The 23897-nt window shown below is 30.5% G+C and overlaps 1 protein-coding gene across 26 annotated transcripts in view; it reads left to right on the top strand.

Annotated features, from left to right (window-relative positions):
- The window catches only part of LOC103576317 (longitudinals lacking protein), a 145662-nt gene that overhangs the window by 67491 nt on the left and 54274 nt on the right, over positions 1-23897 (top strand). Inside the window, exon 7 of one of the 26 annotated variants that reach the window (XM_053738344.1) lies at positions 20910-21520. The exons of 16 other annotated variants lie outside the window; for them this stretch is intronic. In XM_053738344.1, the coding sequence (XP_053594319.1) occupies positions 20910-21418 (509 nt within the window). In that variant the 3' untranslated portion in view covers positions 21419-21520. Of the gene's footprint in view, positions 1-1444; positions 1933-3175; positions 3694-5277; positions 5817-7106; positions 7481-7961; positions 8483-10217; positions 10904-11197; positions 11818-13601; positions 14126-17793; positions 18641-20909; positions 21521-23897 lie in introns of those variants that run through there. 9 more of the 26 variants (XM_053738324.1, XM_053738342.1, XM_053738323.1 and 6 more) reach the window with 9 other exon arrangements.

Genomic DNA, 23897 nt, shown 5'->3' with positions numbered 1-23897 from the left:
TGAAGAAGACGAATGGTCGCATATGAACGACAAACCTTTCGTCTGCACGAATCGAAACTGCAACATAACTTTTGACAACGAAGATGATTGCAGATTTCACATTAAAAATTTATGTAACAAACCCCCGCGCTATAAATGTCCATACTGTTTCTACAAATCTCACCACTCGTCCCACGTAAAAAGACATATTGGTTGCATTCACAAGGGGTTGAAAATAAAAATAATCGAACTGTACAATCCTCGGGAAGAGTCGTGCAATTTTCGGTGCTCGACTTGTCAGAAAAAATACAAACACAAGGGTAATTTAACGAAGCATCTTAAATACGAATGCGGGAAACCTCCGCGGTTTAAATGTTCGTACTGTGATTTTAAAAATACTTATAGGGGTACAGTGAAAACTCATTCGAAGAGAAAACATCCGAATGAAGAATTTAGTTACGAAAATTTGCAATAATTTTTTCATATTCTGCATTGAAACTGCGATTGTTTTTTCGGTCAAAACAACAAAATTTTAGACCTTCTGCAGTTAACTGACCCAAGTAATTTTTTTTCACGACAAATGATCCCAGATAATTGATCTCACATCAATTTAATAGATTCTAATGGCAAAATTAGATGTCGCTGGGATCAGTGAACATGGAACCATGTTATAATGCGATTTAGAGGATAGAAACTGATCAGTTTCTATCCTACGGAAGAAATTTATGACTTTCTACCCGTTAAATTATTTTCTGACTTGATTTCCATAAAAAAATCAATTGGTCAGAAATTAGCCTGTCTGAAATTTCCAGACATTAAAACTCCATATCAATGCAGTAAATACGAAAAATATAGTGCGCGGCCCGTGAAGAAATCTCGGGTGACCAACTTCCCCCGTGAGAAAACGTGATTTCATTCCTTGCCGCGCAAGAATAATTGTAATTACTAATGACAAATTATATCAATCGTTCAATCAGTAGTCGAACAAAATAACAAATATTAAGAATTAATATTAAAAAAAAAATTAATTATTTATTTAAATAGTTATTATATTTAATGAACTGTAAAATACTTTTAAAAATTAATAAACCAATGGTTTAAATTGTTTTTTTTTTAATAATTAATTACGTTATGATAATTAATTTTTGATTAACATCTGCAGATAATTTTTAGATTTTTTTCAGATAATTAACTTTTATCAAAATCTACATGAAGATTTACAGAACCATCAAATCATCTGTAAGATTTACAAAAACCCTAATTACGTATAATTTTTTAGAAATTTTTGGTTAATAATTTTATCAGGTTTTTTTTTTTAAATCTTCTGTTTTGGATTTTGACAGAAATCTTATTTGTTTCCTTGCACTAACTCTGAAAAAATAAAAAAAAAGATTGACTAACATATAAGAAATATATGTGAATATATAAGTATACTAACAAGAATATTGTTATTTTTATTTTCCAGGGCTGCGACAAAGTCCACGGGTTGTTTTGACGAGGATCAACGCGAATTTATTTAAGAAGAAACTTACATCGAGTACAGAAAAGCCTTTTGCTTGTACGAATGCGAACTGTAATAAAAGTTTTCAGTCGAAAAGCCGCTGTAACTATCACATGAAACATGTCTGCAATAAGCCGCCGCGGTTTGGATGCGGTTACTGCGTCTATAAATCTTACCAGCTGAGGAACATGAGGAAACACTCGGCCTCTTATCACCGAGGACTTGATATCAAAGTCATTGAATTTCATGATAATTCTGTTAACATCCCGTACTATAGATGCCCGAATGTTAATTGCAAAAAGAAATTCAAGAATACACAGACTTTGAATGTGCATATTAACTTCGAGTGTGGCAAAACTTATCGTACTGAGACTCATTCTCATGGGAATCTTTCACTTGATTCCTCAGAGCAATTTCGTTTGGTTCTGACTCCATAATCTTGACAAAAATTAATATTAAACCACTGAATTTATTATATATGACAAGATTTGATCAGATTATAAACTTTATCTTGACCAGAGTTGATCACATTATCAGATTTAATTGAATCTGATAAATTTTACCTCGATGCGAAATCAAATCTTGCGAAATCTAGTCCAGTATGACCATATCTGCTCAGATTTAGACATATATATGATCATATCCGCCCAAATTTAAATATACATCAAAAGATTTGACTTCATATCGACAATGTAGCAGACGAAATTAAATCTGACGTGATATGGTCCGATAAAGTAAAATCTGATCAGATTGGAGTCTCAATCTGATCATATCCGAACATATTGTCAGATTTAGTTACATCACAAATTCTTCCTATATGCTCAGATTTCGACAGATATGACCAAATCTTGCAAAATATAGTCCAGTACGGCCATATCTACTCAGATTTCATCATATATATGATCATATCTGCCCAAATCTGAACGTACATGAACAGATGTTACCATACATCGAAAAATTTAGCAGATAAAATTAAATCTGATGTCATATGGTCAGATAAAGTTATTTCTGATCAGATTTGAGTTTCAATCTGATCATATCTAAGCATATCGTCAGATTTAGCCATATTACATACATTTTTTCTTCCTATATGCTCAGATTTTGACAAATATGACCAAATCTGACTAAATCTGAAGGTATAAGAAAAAATCTTAATATTTTTCAGGAAAATTTCTGTCAGATATAATAAAATCTGATCATATTTCGTCAAATCTGATCATATTTCGTCAAATCTGATCATATTTCGTCAAATCTGATCTTTTTTCGAGTCATATATTATAAGCGAGTCAAAAAACTATTTTATTAATATAATTTATTACTTTCTTCACATAAATCTTGCAGCTCAGATATTTAATATTTAATATATATAAATATAACTTCTTAAGCTAATTTAAAAAAAAAAAATTATTATTATTACTCTATTTTCCAGTGAAAAAAAAAATTGTCATGTAAAGAATAAATTTTTTTTGTATCACTCTAATAATTGTCAATTATTTAATATCTTGTAATTATACGTGTGATTATTTTAAAGTAGATGTTAGATAAATTTGCTTGAGAATTACATGAAAAAAATAATCACTTGTAGCAGGTGATTACTTTCTTCTGTGTAATTAATTCTTAAATGAGTAAGTAATTAAATGAGGTTGTGATATAAATTTGAAGACATAAATAAATGATTTTTTTTTATATTTTCAGATAGAAGAAGAACTCCGCGAATTATTTTGACTAGAATCCTGGGACCATCAACAAAGAAATCAGGACTGCTCAGAATTAGGGACCAGCGATACGCATGTACGAACCCAAATTGCGACAAGACATTCAAAAATAAGTCAGATCGTAATAAACACAGTAACTATCACTGCAATAAACCCTGCAGATTCAAATGTTGTTACTGTAACTACAAATCCCACTTTCCAAAAGACATCAAATCACATTCCACTAATAGACACAAGAATTTAACGGTTAAAATTGTGGAGTTATACGATCCTCGCATCAATACTAAAAGTTATGTATGCCCGAATCCCAACTGCAAAAGAAGCTACAAGTATCCAAAAACTTTGAATGTGCATATGAAATATGAGTGCGGGAAACCTCCAAGATTCAAATGTTGTCACTGTGATTTTAAGAGTGCGTTCGCTGAAAGTTTGAGAAGACATTTCAGAGCTAAACATCCTGGTGAAGATTATTTAAACGCTTGAAAAATTATCTTACAAGGCGATTGCGAAGTAGTAAGACGTGTTCTACGATCTTTCATTTTGATTAACTCACATAAGATCATACAGATAAAAATATTTGGCCGAAATCAGAATTTTTTTCAGTGAGGCCTGAATTTGGCCGAAATTACGCTAAAGTCGTAGAATCTTATCGAAAAAGGCCGAAAGTCGAACAAAATTTTAGTATCTTTAACAAAACGGGTCGAAAATTGGTTAATAACTTGAAACGGACTATTTTTGGCTTTTTTTGAAATTTATATATTTTACTAACGAGGCCGAAAAAAAAATTTTAATATCGTTTTGGCTTGAAATTTTTTTACCCGGGATTCTCATTTATTCAAATACGCTCTATTACAACAAATTTCGTAGTCTTTTAAAAATATTTTATTAACAAGAAAACGAAAATAATTTTAAGTGATTTTTCAAAAATAATAATTAAAAAATACAAAATGTAAAAAAAAATGTGATTAGGTTTTATCAATAAATATGAGATTAGATAAATTAATTGGATTATACTATTAATTGTAGAAAAAATCTAATTTAGATTTAATGAAATTTTTCAAATTTCAGATTTATGTAAATCTGATTTTTTTTTTACGGCAGGAGAAATATGTTTTATTTTATGGATATAACATATGTAAAAATGCCAAATAGTGTAACAAAAAAATAACTAATTAGTACTAACAAAATATAATTTTTTTATTTTTCAGGAACTTTTATAACCCGTCTGCTAGACTTTTCAAGACTCCAAGGCGAATCAGGAAATTCGGGTCAAAAATTAGTAGTAAACAACCACCGGTTCGCTTGCGGGAATGCGAACTGCGAAAAAACTTTTAAAATAAAGGACGAGTGTAACAGACACAGTAAACTCATTTGTAACAAACCCCCGCGTTACAAGTGCGGGTACTGTGACTACAAGTCCCACAAAATTCACAACATAGAGTTGCATTTGGGTTCCCGGCATAAAGACCTAGAGACAAAAATTGTCGAGATGTACGACCCCCATATCGACGTGCGCATCCACGCATGTCCTAACCCTGCTTGCAAAAAGAAGTACAAGTCGAAGCAGCTTTTAAAAAAACACTTCAAATACGAGTGTAGTACTTCCGCTCGTTTTAAGTGTTCGTACTGCAACTTCGCCCGGTTTTTCCGCTCGAAAATTAGGGAACACTGGCTCAAAGCTCATCTTGGCAAAGAATATTCAGTTGATGAAATTTGAAGTTTATTTTATTTTTAATTAACTAAAGTTATTTTTTATTTTTTTATTTTTAAAAAATTTTACTTATTTTACTTTTTTAAAATTTTAGTCCAAAAAAAAAAATAATATTAAGTGTTATTATTTTATTTTATTAAAAAATTTGAATTTTAATTGGCTGTATTAAATTAATTGTCAATAAAATTATCCTCTCATTAATATTAATTGACCATTTATTTTTATTGACGTTTTAAAAAGTCTGCGTTACTAAAATAAATTATTTTTCAGGTTTATATTTATATGTTATATTAAAAATTAATTTTAATAATAATAATTAATTAATTTAATTAATAAATATTTCTAATAAATAATTATTTATTTAATTCTAGATGAAAGTGAAACTCTAGTAGATTTAACTGGACTATCAGACGATTCCGATTCGTCGACATCAAACTTATCGATGATCAAAGAAAAAGAGTATTCCTGTACGAATCCTGACTGCCCGAAGACATTCAAAACTCCAGAGGATCGTGACGTTCATGCGTTCAACGCATGCGGTATCCCGCCACAATTCAAATGTGGCTACTGCAGGTATTCTTCATATTTGGTACTAAACATCAAGAGACACATCGCCGACCAGCACCCAGATGCCGAAATGAAGATCATCAAGTTGTCCGATTCCGTGGACGAGAGTAATTTTTATCCATGCCCTAATGACAATTGCGGTAAAATATACAAGCGAAGCGTTTATTTGAGAGTTCATTTGCGAAATGAGTGCGGAAAATCTCCGAAATACAAGTGCGGGTACTGCGACTTCAAACATTGTTTGAAGAAAAGAGTTACTTGGCACAACAAAAAAAAACATCAGGACAAAGAGCCATATGTTATGCAAATTAAATATAACTTACTTTAAATTTGTATTTTTGTATTCTGATATTTGGAAAAATAAAAGTAATTACTCATCTCATTAGCGGATAATTTTTAATATAGTCGAGTTTCATTCCGTGAATGTCTTCATTAATATCAGTTTTTATTTTTAAATTCAATTTTTTTTCACCTATCGAAATTATAATAAAAATTAATGATACTGAAGTTCACTGACCTCTAATGATTTTTTGATTTTCTTTTAGACAGTAAATTTAAAAAAAAAAAAAATTTGGAAAAATTGCACCTGTGGTTTTTTAAATTTTCTACATGTGCATATTTTTAGTTTTTTTTTTTTGCAATTGGTTTGTTGAAAAAAAAAATCCAAAAATTTTTAATTGTCTGTTAACTTCAGGATCACTGAAAATAATTATCAAAAATTTTAAATTATAAATAAATAGGGTAATTAATTCAAAAAATAATATTTTAAAAAAATGCACTTATCAGGTTTTAAATTTTCTAAATGCGCATTTTTTTTAAATTTTATTTTCTTTATTATTTACTCTATTAATTAATAATTTTAAGTTTGTCTGATATCTGCCACATTGACATTCATCGAAAATGACTTTTTTTTTTGAAATTACAATTGCTTAAATTAACTTTTTTTTCTACTAACAAAGTAATAACAACTATTTCTCCAATTGGTGATTTGTTTAGTGCCAGAAAAAAAAATTAATTTTAAAATTTGATTAAATGAATGAGAATAAGAGTAAATTAAATTTTTCAGCAATAAGAATTGACGTGGTCCGGAGTATGAGCCATCAGATAAAATTGGAAAAGAAAATAGAGCAAACTGGTGAAATGATTGCGGGAAATCAATCAGCAGAGAAGCCGGTTCATAGGTATTAAACGCGTAACGTAAGCAAACGAGCTATCGGTAGTTTACGTAGTGTTTTAACGCCTGATTATTTGCCTTCTTTTTGCGGGAAATGTGACCGAGAATTTCGATACGGCTGTCATATGCGACGTCATCAACGTTTGTGTGGCAACACATTGAGACTTTACTGCGAACTGTGCAAGCGCACTTTTCGCCGGAAAGATAATGTCCAGCAACATTACGTGAGTTGCAAAAAAAACTATGATAGAAGACTTTTTCAACTTCACCGATTTAGTCAACAGTAATTTGAATTTTATGTTTTCGAAATTTATTTTTCCAATAAAAAGTTTTCCTTTTTTCTGAGCGTTCTTTTATCATTTCTCTTTATAAGTAGAAATTAAGTTTAAGCAGAATTATAATTAGAATCAGAGGTTTGGAAATATTCAGAGCAAATACTAATAGAATTTTTTTTTTCAGTTTACAATTTGGACCCATTTGCTGTAAGTTATGCGACGACATCCCAATGGTTTGAACCTCCAGTGGGGAATAAAGAAAATTGGACATGTCACTTGTGCCAAAAAGTCTTCCGGTCACAGAAAAGTCTGATGAAACATATTAACTCGATGTGCGATACTGTTAAGACTCAAAAATATGAATGTGTGAAATGCGGTAAATTATTTGGCAGGAGCAATAATATGAAACGTCATTATGATTTGTGTGGAAGTAATAAAAGAATTACGTGTTACCTATGTAAGAAAAAATTCAAACGCAAGGATTATATGAAAGTACATTATCTTAAGTGTACAAAATTGGCTAATGGAGAAAAACATCTTTAGAGTTTTTAAATGGAAATAAAGTATTTAATGCAGATGTGTATTTGTCTATTATTGCCATTTTACCAGCTTATGATTTATATTTTATGTCATGTGAGGGGTCTTTTGAACACTGATAGCCAAATTGACTGCAAGTTGACGGAAATTTACCGCCCAAATTTTAAAAATCGACTTTGAAATTGCGTCGGAACTTTTCCTGAATCTTTACCCCCACTCCGTTATGCTGTTACTCGCCCGATATATTTTTGTGAGTCTGTGTATATTTATGTAAATGTAAGTTTATATTTTAAAAAAAGGGGATAAGTCGAAATTTTTAAGAAATTTTCGCTTCTTAGACTTATTGTCTGTCCTTGCGAACATGGGTTTGAAACCAGTAGTTTAAAGTTGCAAATAAATGTAAATTCATTTTTTCATATCATCATTATTTATATATATATGAAATAGTAATTTAAAATATAAGTGTTAATAACATTGTTCTGATAAGAAGTTTTTTTTTCAGGAAGAAGAAGTCCACGTGTTGTGTTGACAAGACTCCAAGGAATAAAATTGCCATCATCAAATCTTGTTGCCGCCAAAACAAAAAGATTCGCATGCACGAATTTGAATTGTGGAAAAACATTCAAGCATGCGCGTTCTCTCAAGTTTCACATTGATCACTTATGTAACAGACCGCACAGATTCAAGTGCAGCCATTGTCTTTATACGTCATCCCGACATCATTCTATGAGAAATCACATAAATTTAAGACACGAAAATTCCGGAGCTCAAATAATTGAATTAATTAAAACTAATGAAGTAGTTAAACCATTTGTCTGCCCTAAAGATAATTGCAATAAGAATTATACTTGTATTAGAAATTTAAGAGAACATCTTAAATATGAGTGCGGAAAACCACCGAGTTTTAAATGTGCCTACTGTAGTTTCATACATTGTTTAAAAAAAAGAGTTAATTTTCATTGTAGACACAAACATCCGAATTGTGAACTTCGTGTTTACAATATTTGAAATTAATATTGATAAGAATTTTATGAAAAATTTATTCCATGTAAATAAATTTCCGCAAATATTTATTTTAATGCCTTATGTTTATTTATCTTAATATATATATATATATATATAATATTGTCTTTTTATAGTACTAACAAAATTTCGTATTAATGATTAACTGAATTAATTAATAAATATTTTATTAAAAATTTTTTTTTGCAGCTGCAAGAAATCCACTGGCTGGCTGGACTAGACACAAAAAAATATCTATCAAGAAACAACCTCTTACGATAAGAGATGTGCGGTTCGCTTGCACTAACCCTAATTGCCGGGGGACATTTAAAACCGAACGCAGCCGAAATAACCATATTGAATTCTTTTGTCACAATAAAGACCGGAATTGATCTTAAATTATAATAGATCGTTATAAGCAATTTTCAAAAAAAATTTTAGGTTAAAACATGTTTATTTGAATGACCGTTAGGTGGCCAATATGGTTCAGTTTTACTGTGACCTCATAACCTTTTGAACAATAATAATTTTTTCATGTGCTAGTGGAAAATTATCTGAAACCACTGATAGGATCCTATAGTTTATACTTTTGGTGAAAGTAAGTTACTATTCCATAATTAAAATATGTTATCATAAATTTAAAATTACTGAACGTTTTTATCTTCGACTTATGGAGTAGTAAAAGTTATCGGGTCCATTAATGATTTTAGGTTATGTTCCACATAGACAATATAAAGATATAGTTGAGTCTGCAGAGGAATGGGCTTTTCTCCCACCATTTTTCTACAATCAAGGCATTCCTGCGCATGCGCGATAGTGAAAATTCATGGACTTCATTATAGATAAGTAGTGGGAGAAATGCCCATTCTTTTGCAGATTTAATTATACGTTTTTTTCCGTACGTTAATAAAGTCAATGATCAGTGCAAATAAGTAGGGGAGGAGGGGCTAAATAGTAATGAAAAATACAATAGGGTTAAGTTGCTTATAATGAACGTTGACTAAATATTATAATAATTTTTGTACTTAAGACATTCAAAAAAATTTTCTTTAAAAATTTACATGTAACTGATATTTGTAATAAATGCAAATTTATTTATATCATCATTATAATTATTAGTCATTTATTATTATTATTATTTATTTTTTTTTTTTTATTTAGATTATCCTAGAAAATAAAATGAATCCATGATATTTTGTGAGTATTTAAATTCAGAAGTGAAGAAGAAATATATAACTAATTTTTTAAAACATTTATATTTTTCAGAAACATATTTCTGGCAATATCCCGAACAATTGTGGGGCAAGCAGCGCCACCTGGAGAGAAAAGAAAGACAGTTTGCTTGCACGAATCCAAATTGCAAGAAGACATTCAAAAATAGAAGCGACTGCAATTATCATATTAAAAATCTTTGCAACAAACCACCGAGATACAAATGCGGGCATTGCAATTACAAATCACATTCTACTACAAATATTAAATCACATTCTCTTGTTAAACACAAAGATTTGTATATTAATATCATGCGCTCGTAATTTTTAGCTGTACTTTTATTTTGCAAATATCGATTAATAAATATCAGCAAATATATATTTATATATATTTGTGCTTTCGTTAAATAATGCATGGTCATTAATTACACTGCAATAACTAACATGATTTTTTTTTTAAAAGCGCGCGTTTAATTTAAATTTAAAAATTGAAAATTATTAATCAGCTGTTATATATTTTTTTTTTTTATTTTTATTTTTTTTAGTGACGAGAAAAAATCCACGAGTGGTAGCGTCAAAGTTGGTCAGGGTATCGGCGAAAATAAAAAAATCAATTAATAAGACAAGCAAAATTTCGGCGAAATTTGGTGGGCAGGCGATAAGAAAAAAAGTTGAAGTAGTAAAAGAAGAAGTTGAAGCTGTACAAAAATCAAAAAGTAATTTTCTAAATGAAGAACCGAGAGAAGGAAGCAAAAGAAGAAAACAAGTTCTGACTGTGAGAGAAGAAAGATTTTCTTGTACTAATCCTGGATGCGCTAAGTCCTTCAAAAACGAAGCTGACTGTAATTTTCACATAAAGAACCGCTGCAATAAGCCGCCGCGTTACAAGTGTCCGTATTGTCAGTACCGGACTTTTCACTCGGCGAATGTGAAAAGACACATCGGGCAGTCACACAAGGGCCAAGAAATTGGTATCATCGAATTGTATAATCCTCGGGAAGAATCGCGTATTCATGTCTGCCCGACCCCTGACTGCGGCAAAAAGTACAAGTACCGATGCAATCTGACGACCCATCTCAATTACGAGTGCGGCAAACCTCCGAGATTCAAATGTTCTTACTGTGATTTCAAAAATAGCTATAAACATATCATCAAAAAACACTGGGAGAGAAAACATATTAATGAAGATTTTCAGTTTGAAATTTTGGAAGCATAATTTTTTTTTTTTTTTTTGAAAAGTAACAAAATTATTATTAATTTGAAAGTATAGTTGTCTTTGTATCACGACAATGATCAATAAAAAATTCTTTGAAATTTTTAGTATTAATAATTATATTTTTTTTCAAAGTCCGCTTTTATCAAAATTTATAATTTTACCAAATTTTTTACTAATAACATTTTTTTTGTTTTTAGATTTTAGTCATCTTCCTTAACTTACATATATTTAATTAAGTGTTAGATATTGATGCAAATAATTGATAAAAATTTAAATACTAATAAATAAATATTTTGGTTAATTTTTCAGATGGGAGATATAATCCATGCGTGTTATTGACTAGAATAAATTGCGACTTGAATAAAAAAGCGGAAGGACCTTTGGTAGAAAGATTCGCTTGTCCGAATCCCAACTGCGACAGGACATTCAAAAGCTACAAAAATTGTGACTATCATGCCAGATATATATGCAACAAACCGGAAAGGTTCAAATGTGGATACTGCAGCTACAAATCGCACTATTCAAACGACATTAGAAGACATTGCATTACTAAACATAAAGATTCTCAACCGGTTGTTATTAAATTGTGTATCGCCACTAACAGACGCGTTTACCCCCGTTTGAAGCCAGTAAGGACATTGCTGAGTGCGGTAAAAGAGAGACCGTACCCTTGTTCTAATCCTAATTGCAACAAAACTTTTAATAGTAAGAAAACTAGTACAAGACATTCTAAGTACTTTTGTAACATGCCTCCGAGGTACAAGTGCTGCTACTGTGAGTACAAATCCCATTACAGAAAAGATGTTAAGAAACATTCGGGAGCGAAACATCGGGATTTTAATCCAAAGGTTATTGAAATGTACAATTTTTGTCCTAAGCAGCGTACTATTAAATCTGAACTCCCAGAGGCGTAAATATAAGCCATCTTCCATTTTTCACTTTGTCATATGTTAGAAATTATAAAATTCATGTTATTATTATTTTTTTTTTATGTGTATTCGAAATATTACAGTCGAAGCCTCCTAAAGTTGCTCTTTTTCTGCGCGGGTATTGAAATCATTTCAAATATTTAAATTTGGCGCCAAAATCTTGTGTTTCGATTTGTTTCAAAAATTGCAGATAGAAAAATACAAAACGTATTCTGACTTCAGGAACTTCACAGAACGCAACTTTAGGGAACTTCGACAGTATAGTTTACGAAAATTGCCGAGCAGGAGAGTAAGTCGCAGATTTTTACCCCCACTTATAAAAATCGAGTCTAATCTCACGTCATTGGTTCACATTACCGATGAAAGCCGAAAATTTCCGACTGTTCCCGAATGCGACTTACTCTCTATTAAAAGACTTTATAATTTCATTTTATAAATTTGGTGCTAGTAAAAGAAAGTATTTGAGGACATAATCAGGGTTTATGTAACAATTATTTGTAGTAAATAATAGTTTAGAAAAAAAATAGCTTTTTTAGACAGTAAATAATTGTTGAAACTTAGACCAAATATTTGTATTAAGGTTATGATGTTTAAATTAATACCAAATATATTTGTATTATTAGTTAGTAATTTTTTTGAATCTATGTATTTTTTGACGCAAATAAACACTCAAATTTCGATTACTATTTATTTGATTAACCAGACTTAGGTTATGAAAAAAAAATTGCGCTTTAATAGTAGAATATATATTCATTTTTATATAAATTTCGCTAATGAAAGAAATTTTTTGTTTTTCAGCATCAACCCCGAGGATAATACTGACAAGAATCAACCCTGAACCTAGCAGAGGACTTTTGAGAATAAAAGAAAAATTATACATGTGTACAAATGAAAAATGCCAACGGATGTATCCTACTATTAAATCTCGCGATATGCATAGTAACACTTACTGCGGTAAGCCACTGAATTTTCAGTGCGGTTACTGTGAATATCAATCGCACAAGAAGTCGCATATAAAAAATCACTTAGGGCAAATACACAAGCACTTAAAATCAAAAATCGTCTTTTTGAATAAGACTGTGTTCACCTGTCCCAATTCCACATGTACACAAACTTATAAATACAAACGTAATTTGACGACCCATCTTAACCACGAGTGCGGGAAACCCCCGCGGTTCAAATGTTCCTACTGCGATTTCAAAAATATATTTCCTAATCGTATGAGATTTCATTGTAAGCTGAAACATCAAGGCCAGGAAATATCCTTTGTACCTATAAAATGACTTATTACTAATTTGTATGGAAATAATTAATAAAAAAATTCGGCTCTGTTTTTATAATTAATTTGTGTCCTAATTTTTCGCAATTGATTTAATTAAATTTTTATTTTTTTTAAGTTGTAGAACTTTTCGTGGGAAAGCTTTGCGATTTCAATGCTTGTATTCTGATTTCAAAAATGTGTTTGGAAATATAATTGAATTTCATTGCGAAACTAAAAATCCTGGTAAAAAATATTTTTTTTTTTACGGTTAGCAAAAATTTGGGCTGGTTTCCAAACTCGAAAGTGTTTAAAAAAATTATTTATAATTTTTTTTTTTGTATTTTCAGTTGACTAACAAATTTTCCGGATGATTTTCGTTTTTCGGTTCAATTAGTAGTTAATATTACTATTATGATTAATTTTAATTAACGGGATTAATTATTAATTTAGTTTTAGTCAAAAATTGAATAATTATTTTTACCAAAATTTTATTAACCGAATTTCGTTTTTTTTTTATTTTCAGTTCCTTCGAAGACAAAAGCTCTGGTGACTGAAGTTGACCTCGAAAAGGAGGATCGAATTGAAGCACCTGAGAAAAAAAAGTATCAGTGTGAGAACAAAAATTGCAACTGGACGTTCACTAATGAACGAAATTTGAATTATCATTTAAAAAATGTTTGCAACAAACAGCGGCGATACAAATGCGGGTATTGCGAGTACAGAGCCCACATTCCTTCGGATGTAAAACTTCACCAATTTCGGAAGCACGATAAGCAGAAAATGAAAATCGAAAAATTTTTCAGGCCTAATATTCTTTCTAGAACCCGAAATTTTTCATGTCCTGGAGAAAATTGCAAGAAGACTTTCAACAGTACTTACAATTTAGAGCAGCATCGCAAATTCGAGTGTGGGAAAATACCAAAGTTCAAATGTTTCTATTGTGATTTCAAAACTTCATTTGAATATGTAATTAAGCAGCATTGGGTTAGAGAACACCCAAGAGAAGAATGTTGTTTTGAAACCTTATCATAATTTTTTTTTTTTCCAAGTTCCGTATTTTTAATTTTGTATTTCTGTTTATTACAAAAACAATAATAATTAATAATTAAAAAAAATGTTTTTCAAATTTTCTTAAGTGTCAAGAAAATATTTCTAAAAAAATGTATACGATTATAACAAAAATAAAAATAAATTTGTATCGAATCACTATACAGTGTAAATAATTAAAGGGCTAATTGTTTATCAGTAATTATCTAATTATAACATTAATGAAGTATAGTTTTACTAACAAAGATATGTTTATATTTTACAGAATATGCCGGCCCGGAGTTGGTTTTCGTCGAATCCAGAGGGCGATCATCAGACTCGGGGATGCTGTGCGTGAAGGAACAGCGGTACGCGTGCACGAATCCGAATTGTAACAGTACTTTTAAAACAAAGGTCGAGTGCAATAGACACATGAAAAATTACTGCAACAAACCGCCGCGATATAAGTGCAGTTACTGTGACTACAAATCGTACTCGAGCCAGCATATTAAGTGCCACTCGATTTCTAAGCACAAAGACTTTGAGGTTAGAGTCGTCGAACTTTATAACCCCCATGTTGTGTCGCGGGCTTACTTCTGTCCGACTAAAAACTGTACTAAGAGTTTCAAATACAAAAGGTCTTTGGTTGAACATCTTAACTATCAGTGCGGGAAACCCCCGCGGTTCCAGTGCGTTTATTGTGATCATAAAAATAATTTCAAAAATCGTATTAGAGCTCATTGTAAATTGAAACATCCTAATCAAGAAGTTAAATTTGAAATTATCAATAGAGTGTAGTCGAGTAATCGAAGTCGAAACATTTGTGTACTTCGTAGCGCAGACTGAAAGTTGTCCATGCGAGAGAGTGTACGGTTGCATTTAGTTTTTACCCCCACTCTGTGTGTACTAAATGTTCCCCCACTTTTCCTTGCGCATGCTCAGTTTAGTAATAATCAGTAGTGGGGGTGACTCGAAGTTCAGTCTCTCTCTGGGACAAGTCCAGATCGTAGCTCGCGTTAGTTACTAATATAATTCTTACGTATATTTATCTTAATATATATTCTGTGGTATACTAATAATATTTATTTAGGTCTTCATATTAAATTCTATGACTTGAAATCTTCGACAAGTAAAAAATAAAAAACTTTTTGTTAAAAAGTGTCTTTTGTCATCGTGATTATAAACCTAATGGTAAAACAATAAATATTTATGTGAATCAATTAAAATTTTAATTTTATTATACTAATTACTGATAAATATTGTGTGGGTAATTGACATGTATTATTTTAAATAAAATTTTTTTTAATTATTTAACCACCTAATTTTCAATATAAAGTGTAAAAATTTTGGTTACTTAATTAATTATATTTTTTTTACGTAACGATAATTTTAAAAATTATTTTCTCTAGGTTTTTGCAGGTCAGGATTTTCCCGCTCATTTATTAATTAATAATAAATAATAATAATATGAACAAATATATAAGTAATTTGAAAATTCGACTAACGGAAGGTAATTTTTTGTCATTTCAGATTTTTTGGGTCCTGAGGTAATTTTGTCTGAACTGAAAGGAAAATTATCAGACAGCAATTTATTGATATCTACGGAAAGACGATACCCATGCCCGAATCCTAATTGCAAAAAAACTTTCAAAACAAAGTATCAATGCAATTCTCACTCTAAAAACCAATGCAACAAGCCATTGCGCTACAAATGCGGTTACTGCGAGTACAAATCATATCAAACGAGCCACATTAAGTCTCACTTGAGTTTCAAGCACAAAGACTTCGAGGTTAAAGTTGTCGAACTTTACAACCCTCATGCTGACACGCGTGTTTTCTCCTGCCCGAAACCTAATTGCGGTAAAAAATATAAATTCAAACGGGATCTTACCACGCATATGAATTATGAGTGCGGCAAACCTCAGCGCTACCAATGTTTTTACTGCGATTATAAAACTAGCTTTAAGCATGCTATCAATAAACACTTGGCTCATAAACATCTTGATGTCAAAAAAGAGTATCATAGTAATAAAACTGATGAATAAAATCAATTTCCATGATAAGTATTCATTTTAGTCATGGAAACTAATGAATATACAGTCGAATTCCATTAAATCTGACCGCTAGTCGATGAAGGGGTGAAATTTTGAACTATAGACCCTTTCTTTTTTGAATTGTAAACTATACGCATGCGCTGTTGAATTTATATGGATAATGTATTTATTTGTACACAAAAACATGCAAATGTGTATGAGGGGGGGGGGCAGCGTAGTTTGTAATGGGGGTGAAAGTTTAGATTTAATGGAATCTGACGTAAAAAAAAAATAAGAAAGTATTTTAGTGGAAAATCAAAATTTTAAATTTTACATGGAAAAAAATAATGATTGGAAACATCTACAAGAGCGATTGTACATTTTCTTAATGTTGGCTATCATGAGCCATGTGCCAGTATGGCTACCTTAGTGTAGCCCGTTTTACCCCCACTCCATAAAATAAAAAATGCGCATGCGCATGCCTGTTAACAAAACTCTATTTTATGGAGTGGGGGTAGAGGGTCAGTCATACTGAAGTACACTTTCTTGCTGGAACATTCTAACTTAAAGAAATGAACGAGGCTCAGTCAGGAAATTGTATGTCAATTGAATTATTTTTCCGTATAATTGTTTTAAACTAAAGTAATTAAGAAAATTTTATTAATTAACTAAGAGGCTAATGATTAAAAAATCTAAAAGTTACCGATGTTTTATTGTATCAAATATTTAATATATTAAATATATATAAAAAAATATAAATTATTTTTTTTATCCCAGTTTAATTGAATTTAAAATAATTATAAGTATTAGATTTTTAGTGATGGCTAAAAATTATCGGTGACTTTTCTTATGAGGAAAGTGAAAAAAAATTTTATTTGGTTGTTTAAATTAAAATTATTTAAATAAGTAAGTAAAAGTAAATGCACGCGATTTGAAATTGAATATTAAGAAAAAAATTCTAATAAAAAATTTGTTTTTCATTTTTCAGAAGTGAAAAGTCCGAAGATCTGGGTCACGCTTCCGAAATTCTCGGCCGCTTTGGATCTTTTGAAAGTTAAAGACCAAATATTCGTTTGCCCGAATACTAATTGTTATCGTGAATTTCCCAAAGCAGAAGAGTGCAGTTATCACTCTCAATATCTCTGCGATCGTCTTGAAGAATCGGAGTCCAGTGAAACTGATGCAGGAAATAAATCTGGTTTAGATAAAATAAAAATAGAAGACGTAAAAAGTGAATTTGATTCCGAAATAAAAAAATTTCAAAATTATTGTTCGCTTAAAACACGCAATTATATTTGTCCTAATCAAAAATGCTTCAAAAGTTACCGGTCTAAGTACACACTAACAAGACATCTTAAGTATGAGTGTAATAAATCCCCCCGCTTTAAATGTTTTTACTGTGATTTCAAAAATTGTTTTAAAGACAGAGTTAGGTTACACTCGCATATTAAACATCCAGGAAAAAAATTGCAGTTTATTGTCATGGGGGAGGAATAATTTGTACACGTATTTAATAAATAAAATTTTTCATACAGGGAAATTGAGTAAATAAAATTTATTTAAGTGGAAAAGAAGGAAAATTTGCTTAGAAATAGTGACAGTAATTGAAAATGTTAAAAACTAATTTGAAATATTTTTTTTCTCCTTATGTTCCAGTGCGCAAACGCAGCGACAGGATCTTGGGTAAGGAAAAAAAACTACCCGAGAAAAAAAGGCTTTTGGCTGTGAAAGACAGGCGGTATTTGTGCACCAATGACAGCTGCGGGAAATCATTCAAAACGGAACGAGACTGCAGTTATCACATCAAAAATTTCTGCATGCAGACACTGAGATACAAGTGCGCGTACTGCAGTTACAGATCCAATCACTCTTCGCATGTGAAGAGACACTTGAATTCGAAGCACAAAGACTCCGAAATAAGATACGTTGATCTGCACACGCATCGCATTGACCAGGCCCGGCCCTTCGCATGCCCGACTTCCGGGTGCGAGAAGAGATACAAAGTCAAGGGCGAATTGACCCGACATCTTACGTACGAATGCGGAAAGTCACCGGGTTACAAATGTTATTACTGTAATTATAAGAAAAATTATGAGAGGAGGATCAAGCAGCACTGCAAAGAAAAACATCCAGGAAAAAGTTTTCATTGTGTCGTTGTTGAACAGATTAAAGAAGAAGATGAAGATAATGACGAATATGAAGAATATAATGAAGATTGCGAAGTTGATATTGATAACTGAGGGAAATGGAAATTTTTCGGGGGTTATGTTGATAATTTTTTTTTAAATTTCCCGGGTAAAAATATTTTGCCAAAATCATAGAATTTTTTTCAATTAAGACGCGTTTTCATTTGTTTCTCTATTCGCACTCAACTGGATAAACGGTACTATCTATGTTGTACTTGTACATTAAATAGGAACTTTGTCCAAGCTTTTCTCGTAAACAAATGGAAATTATCAAAAAATTCAAGTGCACTTCGCTAGTTCGTAGAGTAAAGCATCGGGTCTGTGTCTTTATTTTGCGTTTAGAGCTTTTGTTTGCCCGAAACGCCCGAAAGTTGGTCGAAAATACACCGAAATTTTGTTATTCAATAAACAGCCCGAAAATTGGCGGATAATATGAATCAGCTGATTTTCGGGTTTTTTGAGGTTAAATTATCAACCATTTTTTGACCTCGCCAGTTTTTCGGGGCCTTTTTCGGGGGGGGGGGGGATTTATTATCATTTTGGCTACTCTCCAAACATAAATAAGTAAATTAAGTGAATATTCATTAATTTTTACTTATTCATGTTTAGAGAGTAGAAATATAACCTGGGTTAAAAAAAAAATTATTGTACCAAGTCGATGATTTTGAATAAATTTATATCTGATTTACTTTCTATGGATAAGTAAAAATATTTTTGGTAAAATGCTTTGCTGTAATAATTAATATAGCTATTGTACATAAATTGCACACAGTTTTATATTAAAAATTTATTGGGACACGGGTAAATTTAAAAATATGTACACTTTTTTTTACACAGCCTATTCACCTACAATTTGTAATGGTAAATTTAAATAAAAACAATTTTTTGTAATTTGAATTATTATTACTATTATTTTTTTTTTTAATTTACGATTAAAGTATGCGTGCAAGTGATTAATATAATTGAACTAACGAAATTTTTTTTTATTTTTCAGTTTTTAACCCACTTGTGGTAATAAGGAAGCGCAGAGGAAGACCGCCAAATCCAGAATTAATTGAAGCTAAAGGAGTTCGTTACAGTTGCACTAATCCGAATTGTAATAAAACATTTAAAAATGAAGATTCACGTAGAGTTCACGTAACATATACGTGCAATCAACCGCCGCGATTCAAATGCGGTTATTGTAATTATAAATCCCACAGAATTTCAAATGTAAAAGCGCATTTAACTGCAAAACATTCAGCGTACGAAATGAATGTCATTGAATTGTACAAAACTCCTTTTAAAACCGGAACTGAAATTTTCAATGAAAACTAACCTGTTGTGTCCCATAAAAAATATTTAATACTTAATATTTATTGTGTACTGTAATTAAATTAAATAAAATTAATTTTGACATTTTTTAAGTCAGACATTTTAAAAACATTAATAAAAAAAATGTAGTTTTGAAAATCTAAATAAAATAAATTAGAATTAATGAAAAAATTTATTTTTGAAATAATTGTACTGACATGTAAATTTATATTTATTTTTCAGGTGACATAGTTCCGCGTATTCAGTTAGTTAAGTATGAAGTTAAATCACGAAGAAAAACGCGGACTGCAAATGCACAAGAGATGAGATATCCATGTAAAAATAAAAACTGCAACAAAACATTTGTGTCTATGAGATCCTGCCAAGTTCATATGAGCAAAATGTGTAACAGGCCCCCGCGGTTCGAATGTGGGTACTGCGGATACAGAACTTATGGACCCTGGACTGTCAAAAGACATTCGGATGCGCGGCATAAGGGCTTAGAGTCGAATATTATTGAATTATACTCTCGTAAAAAATAATTTTGTTGAAGGCTAATATTCAGATTTTTATTTTAGGTTAAAGTTTCAAGTATTTATATATAGTTTGTAAGCAAACGCAATAACCAAAATTGAAATTGTATTTCAGAATTAATAAAATAATTTAAAAAATTATTTGCTAATTTAAATTTTAAAAAAATTTATCAATTTTTAGATATAATATTTCATCAAAAATAAAATTCAATTACTAATTAAAAATTTTTTTTTCAGTCTGAGAAAGTCTGCTTCCTCGAAAAGAATCTTTTGAATACGAATGGCGGTAAAAAATTTGAAGCGCACACGACTAATAGATTTTTATTATTTTTGTTTTAGAAGTTACGAGAATTTGAAAAATAGCGGGAATAATTTAAATTCAAATATTTATTTATTATCACTTTAAATTACTTTTTGTTTTTCGTTAAAGAAAATTTATAGGTTACATTAAACCAAATTCCACGCCATTTCATCAGCAGTCTGGGCGCCATTTTGTTGTCAGCACTAACAATACCCGCCAACTTTGAAATATAAATTCTAATGGCTTTTTATTTAATATAACAACTAATTATTTTTATATAAATATATGTAATTTGTGTATATTATAAAAGCTATTTTGTTTTACAGTAGTTGCGTACTAACAATTAATTAATAATTTAATGTAATTGTGGACCTAACAAGCGTAATTGATACTAACGGGCCTAAAATAATGGATCTTAAAAATTTAAATTGAAAATTTTGATTTTTTCTACTGTTTCAGACGTGAAAAATCCTCACCTTGTTCTGATCAAATATGAAAATTTATCACCGAGCGAGGACCTTTTGAAAGTCGTTAAAACGCGAATGGCTTGCATGAACCCTAATTGCGACAAAACGTTCAAAACAATTGGCGCCCGCCAAACTCACATGAGACATTGTAGTCAGCCCCCGCGTTTCAAGTGCGGATATTGCGACCACTATTCGACGACTAAAAAAAATATTAGAGCGCACTCAACATCCAAACATCGTAAATTAAAACTTAATATTGTTGAACTATTTAACAATAAATATTTCAACAAAAGCAGCTTTCCCTGCCCTAATGAAAATTGTTCAAAGTCTTTTGAGACTCAGGAACGAGTTGTGTTTCATATGAAATATCGCTGTTGCAAACTACCCAGATTTAAATGTTTTTACTGCGAATTCAAAAGTTATTACAAGTATGAGGTTAAGTTGCATAATAATTCAAAGCACGCAAACTTACAGTTTCACTTTATCAAAATTGAAGAATAATAATTATCAGTTAATTATTTAAAAAAAAAAAAAATGTTTTTATTTTCATAAGAAAAAATTTGTTTTTATTTTTTCAATAAAATTCATCATTTTATATTTTTATTTATTTTATATTTTTATTTGAACTGATATTTATTTTTTATATGGGTAAGATTTGATTTTAATTAAATTTTTTAATGAAAAAAAAAATTTCGAAAAATAATTATAATTAAAATTTTTTATTTTAAATTTCAGTTGATTCAGGGGCAATACAGCCAACACACAAATGCTGTAGTGACAGTTCTTGTGACGAAAGTCTTTTTTTTTTTTCTAATGAAAATTTTCTCTGAAAAATTATGATACTCAAGTTAGCAGGCGTCTAATAATTTTTGAATTTTTTTTTACACGATCAATAATAAAAAAAAAAATATTTAAAAAAATTGCACCTATAGTTTTTTAAATTCTCTACATGTGCATATTTTTATTTTTTCTTTTTTTTAAAATTAAATTGTAGAAAAAATAATTCAAAATTTTTTAACTGTCTGCTAACTTCAGAATCATGAAAAATTCCATTGACTCAAATGTTTCATTACGGAAATAATGCAGAATATTCATTCTGTAGTTGCTTACGATTAAATTTACAAGATTTTGATTCCATAAGCGGGAGGTTGATGGTTCAAATTCATATCAACAATTTTTTTTTCGATTCTAATACGTCAGCATTACATCTTTCTAATCTATTAATGATCTTTCTCCTAATTAAAAAAAAAATAATAACTGTTCGTTTTAAATAAAAATTTAAATGGAAAAAAATAACGCACCATAAAAAAATAAATATATTATTTAATTAATATATTAATTTTGTGTTTCAGATGATCCACTTGCTTGCGGCATGTTGACGCGAAGCAAAGGTTCTTCAAAAGTAACAAAGAAGAAACTTTTGCAAGTGGCAAAGCAGCATTTTTGTTGTCCAAATGCAAACTGCGGCAGGACATACAAGTCGAAAAAATCATTTTTCATCCACACGAGATATTATTGCAACCAGCCATCGCGTTACAAATGCGGTTACTGCGACTACCATGCAGCGGTCAAAAATTACGTTAAAGCTCACTTGACGGCAAAGCACAAAGGCGCGGAACCTATTGTTGATGAACTGTTTAACCCCTTCAAAAAACGAGTTTTCACTTGCCCGAATGATAATTGTAACAAGAGTTACAGCTCGCAACAAAATGTTAAGCGACATTTAAAATATGAATGCGGTAAACCAGCCATGTTCCAGTGTTTCTATTGCGACTACCGATACTCTTTTAAATCCACCGTAAAACTTCACTGCAATAAAGTTCATCCTAATGAAGTATTCCGTTATGTTACGCTAAAAACTGAGCAAGTTGACAGTTCATTTACTGAGTAGACGACATGATATCTCACAAAATAATCAATTGGCTTGATTATTTTTTATTAGCTTCGTATTTGCATAGAATAGATTCCTATATAATAACAATACTGTAATCCTTTATATTCTTTAGTTATATATACATATATAAATATTTACATCAGTGATCTGCCATAGCTGCGCGGAAGAAAATTAGACCTCGGTTGTCGCCTCTATTCTATATATTCTGCGCACTTAATATTCTCCCACTTTTTCTCGCGCATGCGTAGTTTCAAAAGGTTCGGTAGTGGGGGCAACTCGAGGTTCATTCTCTCCCTGCACGTCAGTGCGACAAGAACTGTAGTCGAGGTTACTTCAAGAGTATGCTATCAATTTTTGCTACAGTATTTAATTGTCAGTACTATTTACTACAGTTTGTAATACCGGCTACTACAATATTTACTGCAATATTATGATCGGAACATCACAATTTTTTTTCCGTGGGTTTGATTAAGCAAAGGTCTAGTGTTTGAGACCAAGATTAGGTTAGAACGGCTATCAACGAGTAAAAAGTAATGAAAGTAATTTTCAAAAAGTTATTAATTGGAAAATAAAAAATTATTGATTGCCGATAGAATACGTTTTGTTTTGAAAAAATGCGAATGTTAAGTTTTGCTAATTAATTATTATTTTTGTTATTATTTGATACTTTCTTAAATAAGAGGAATTAAAACGATCTTAAAGTAATGAATTTAAAAAAAAAACCTTATAATCGTTATTTTTAGATTAATGCTTAAGAAGGTGCTTCTAATTGTTAAAATAATAACCATGTATACGAATTTATAACCTGCAACAAAAATATAAAAATGCCTGAAATTTTTTGTTTTAGATTCGAATTTTTCCATTGAGGTAAAATTTTCAAAAATAATTACTGTAGATAGCAGTAGATAACTTGTGGTCAATAATCGGTGCTTTCAATTATATTAACAAAAAAAAAATTTATGTTCCAGGATTCACGATTCCGCTGACGCGGGCCACGAATTTTTATCAGTTTGCGGAAAATGATATGGAATTTAGAAATCGCTTCGTTTGTTTGAATAAAAATTGCGGCAAAACATTCAAAAATGA

The sequence above is a fragment of the Microplitis demolitor genome, chromosome 4 (assembly GCF_026212275.2).
Source record: "Microplitis demolitor isolate Queensland-Clemson2020A chromosome 4, iyMicDemo2.1a, whole genome shotgun sequence".
Lineage (NCBI taxonomy): Eukaryota > Metazoa > Arthropoda > Insecta > Hymenoptera > Braconidae > Microplitis > Microplitis demolitor.
Note: the sequence above shows the minus strand (reverse complement) of the source record. Positions and strands in the feature narration are given on the sequence as shown.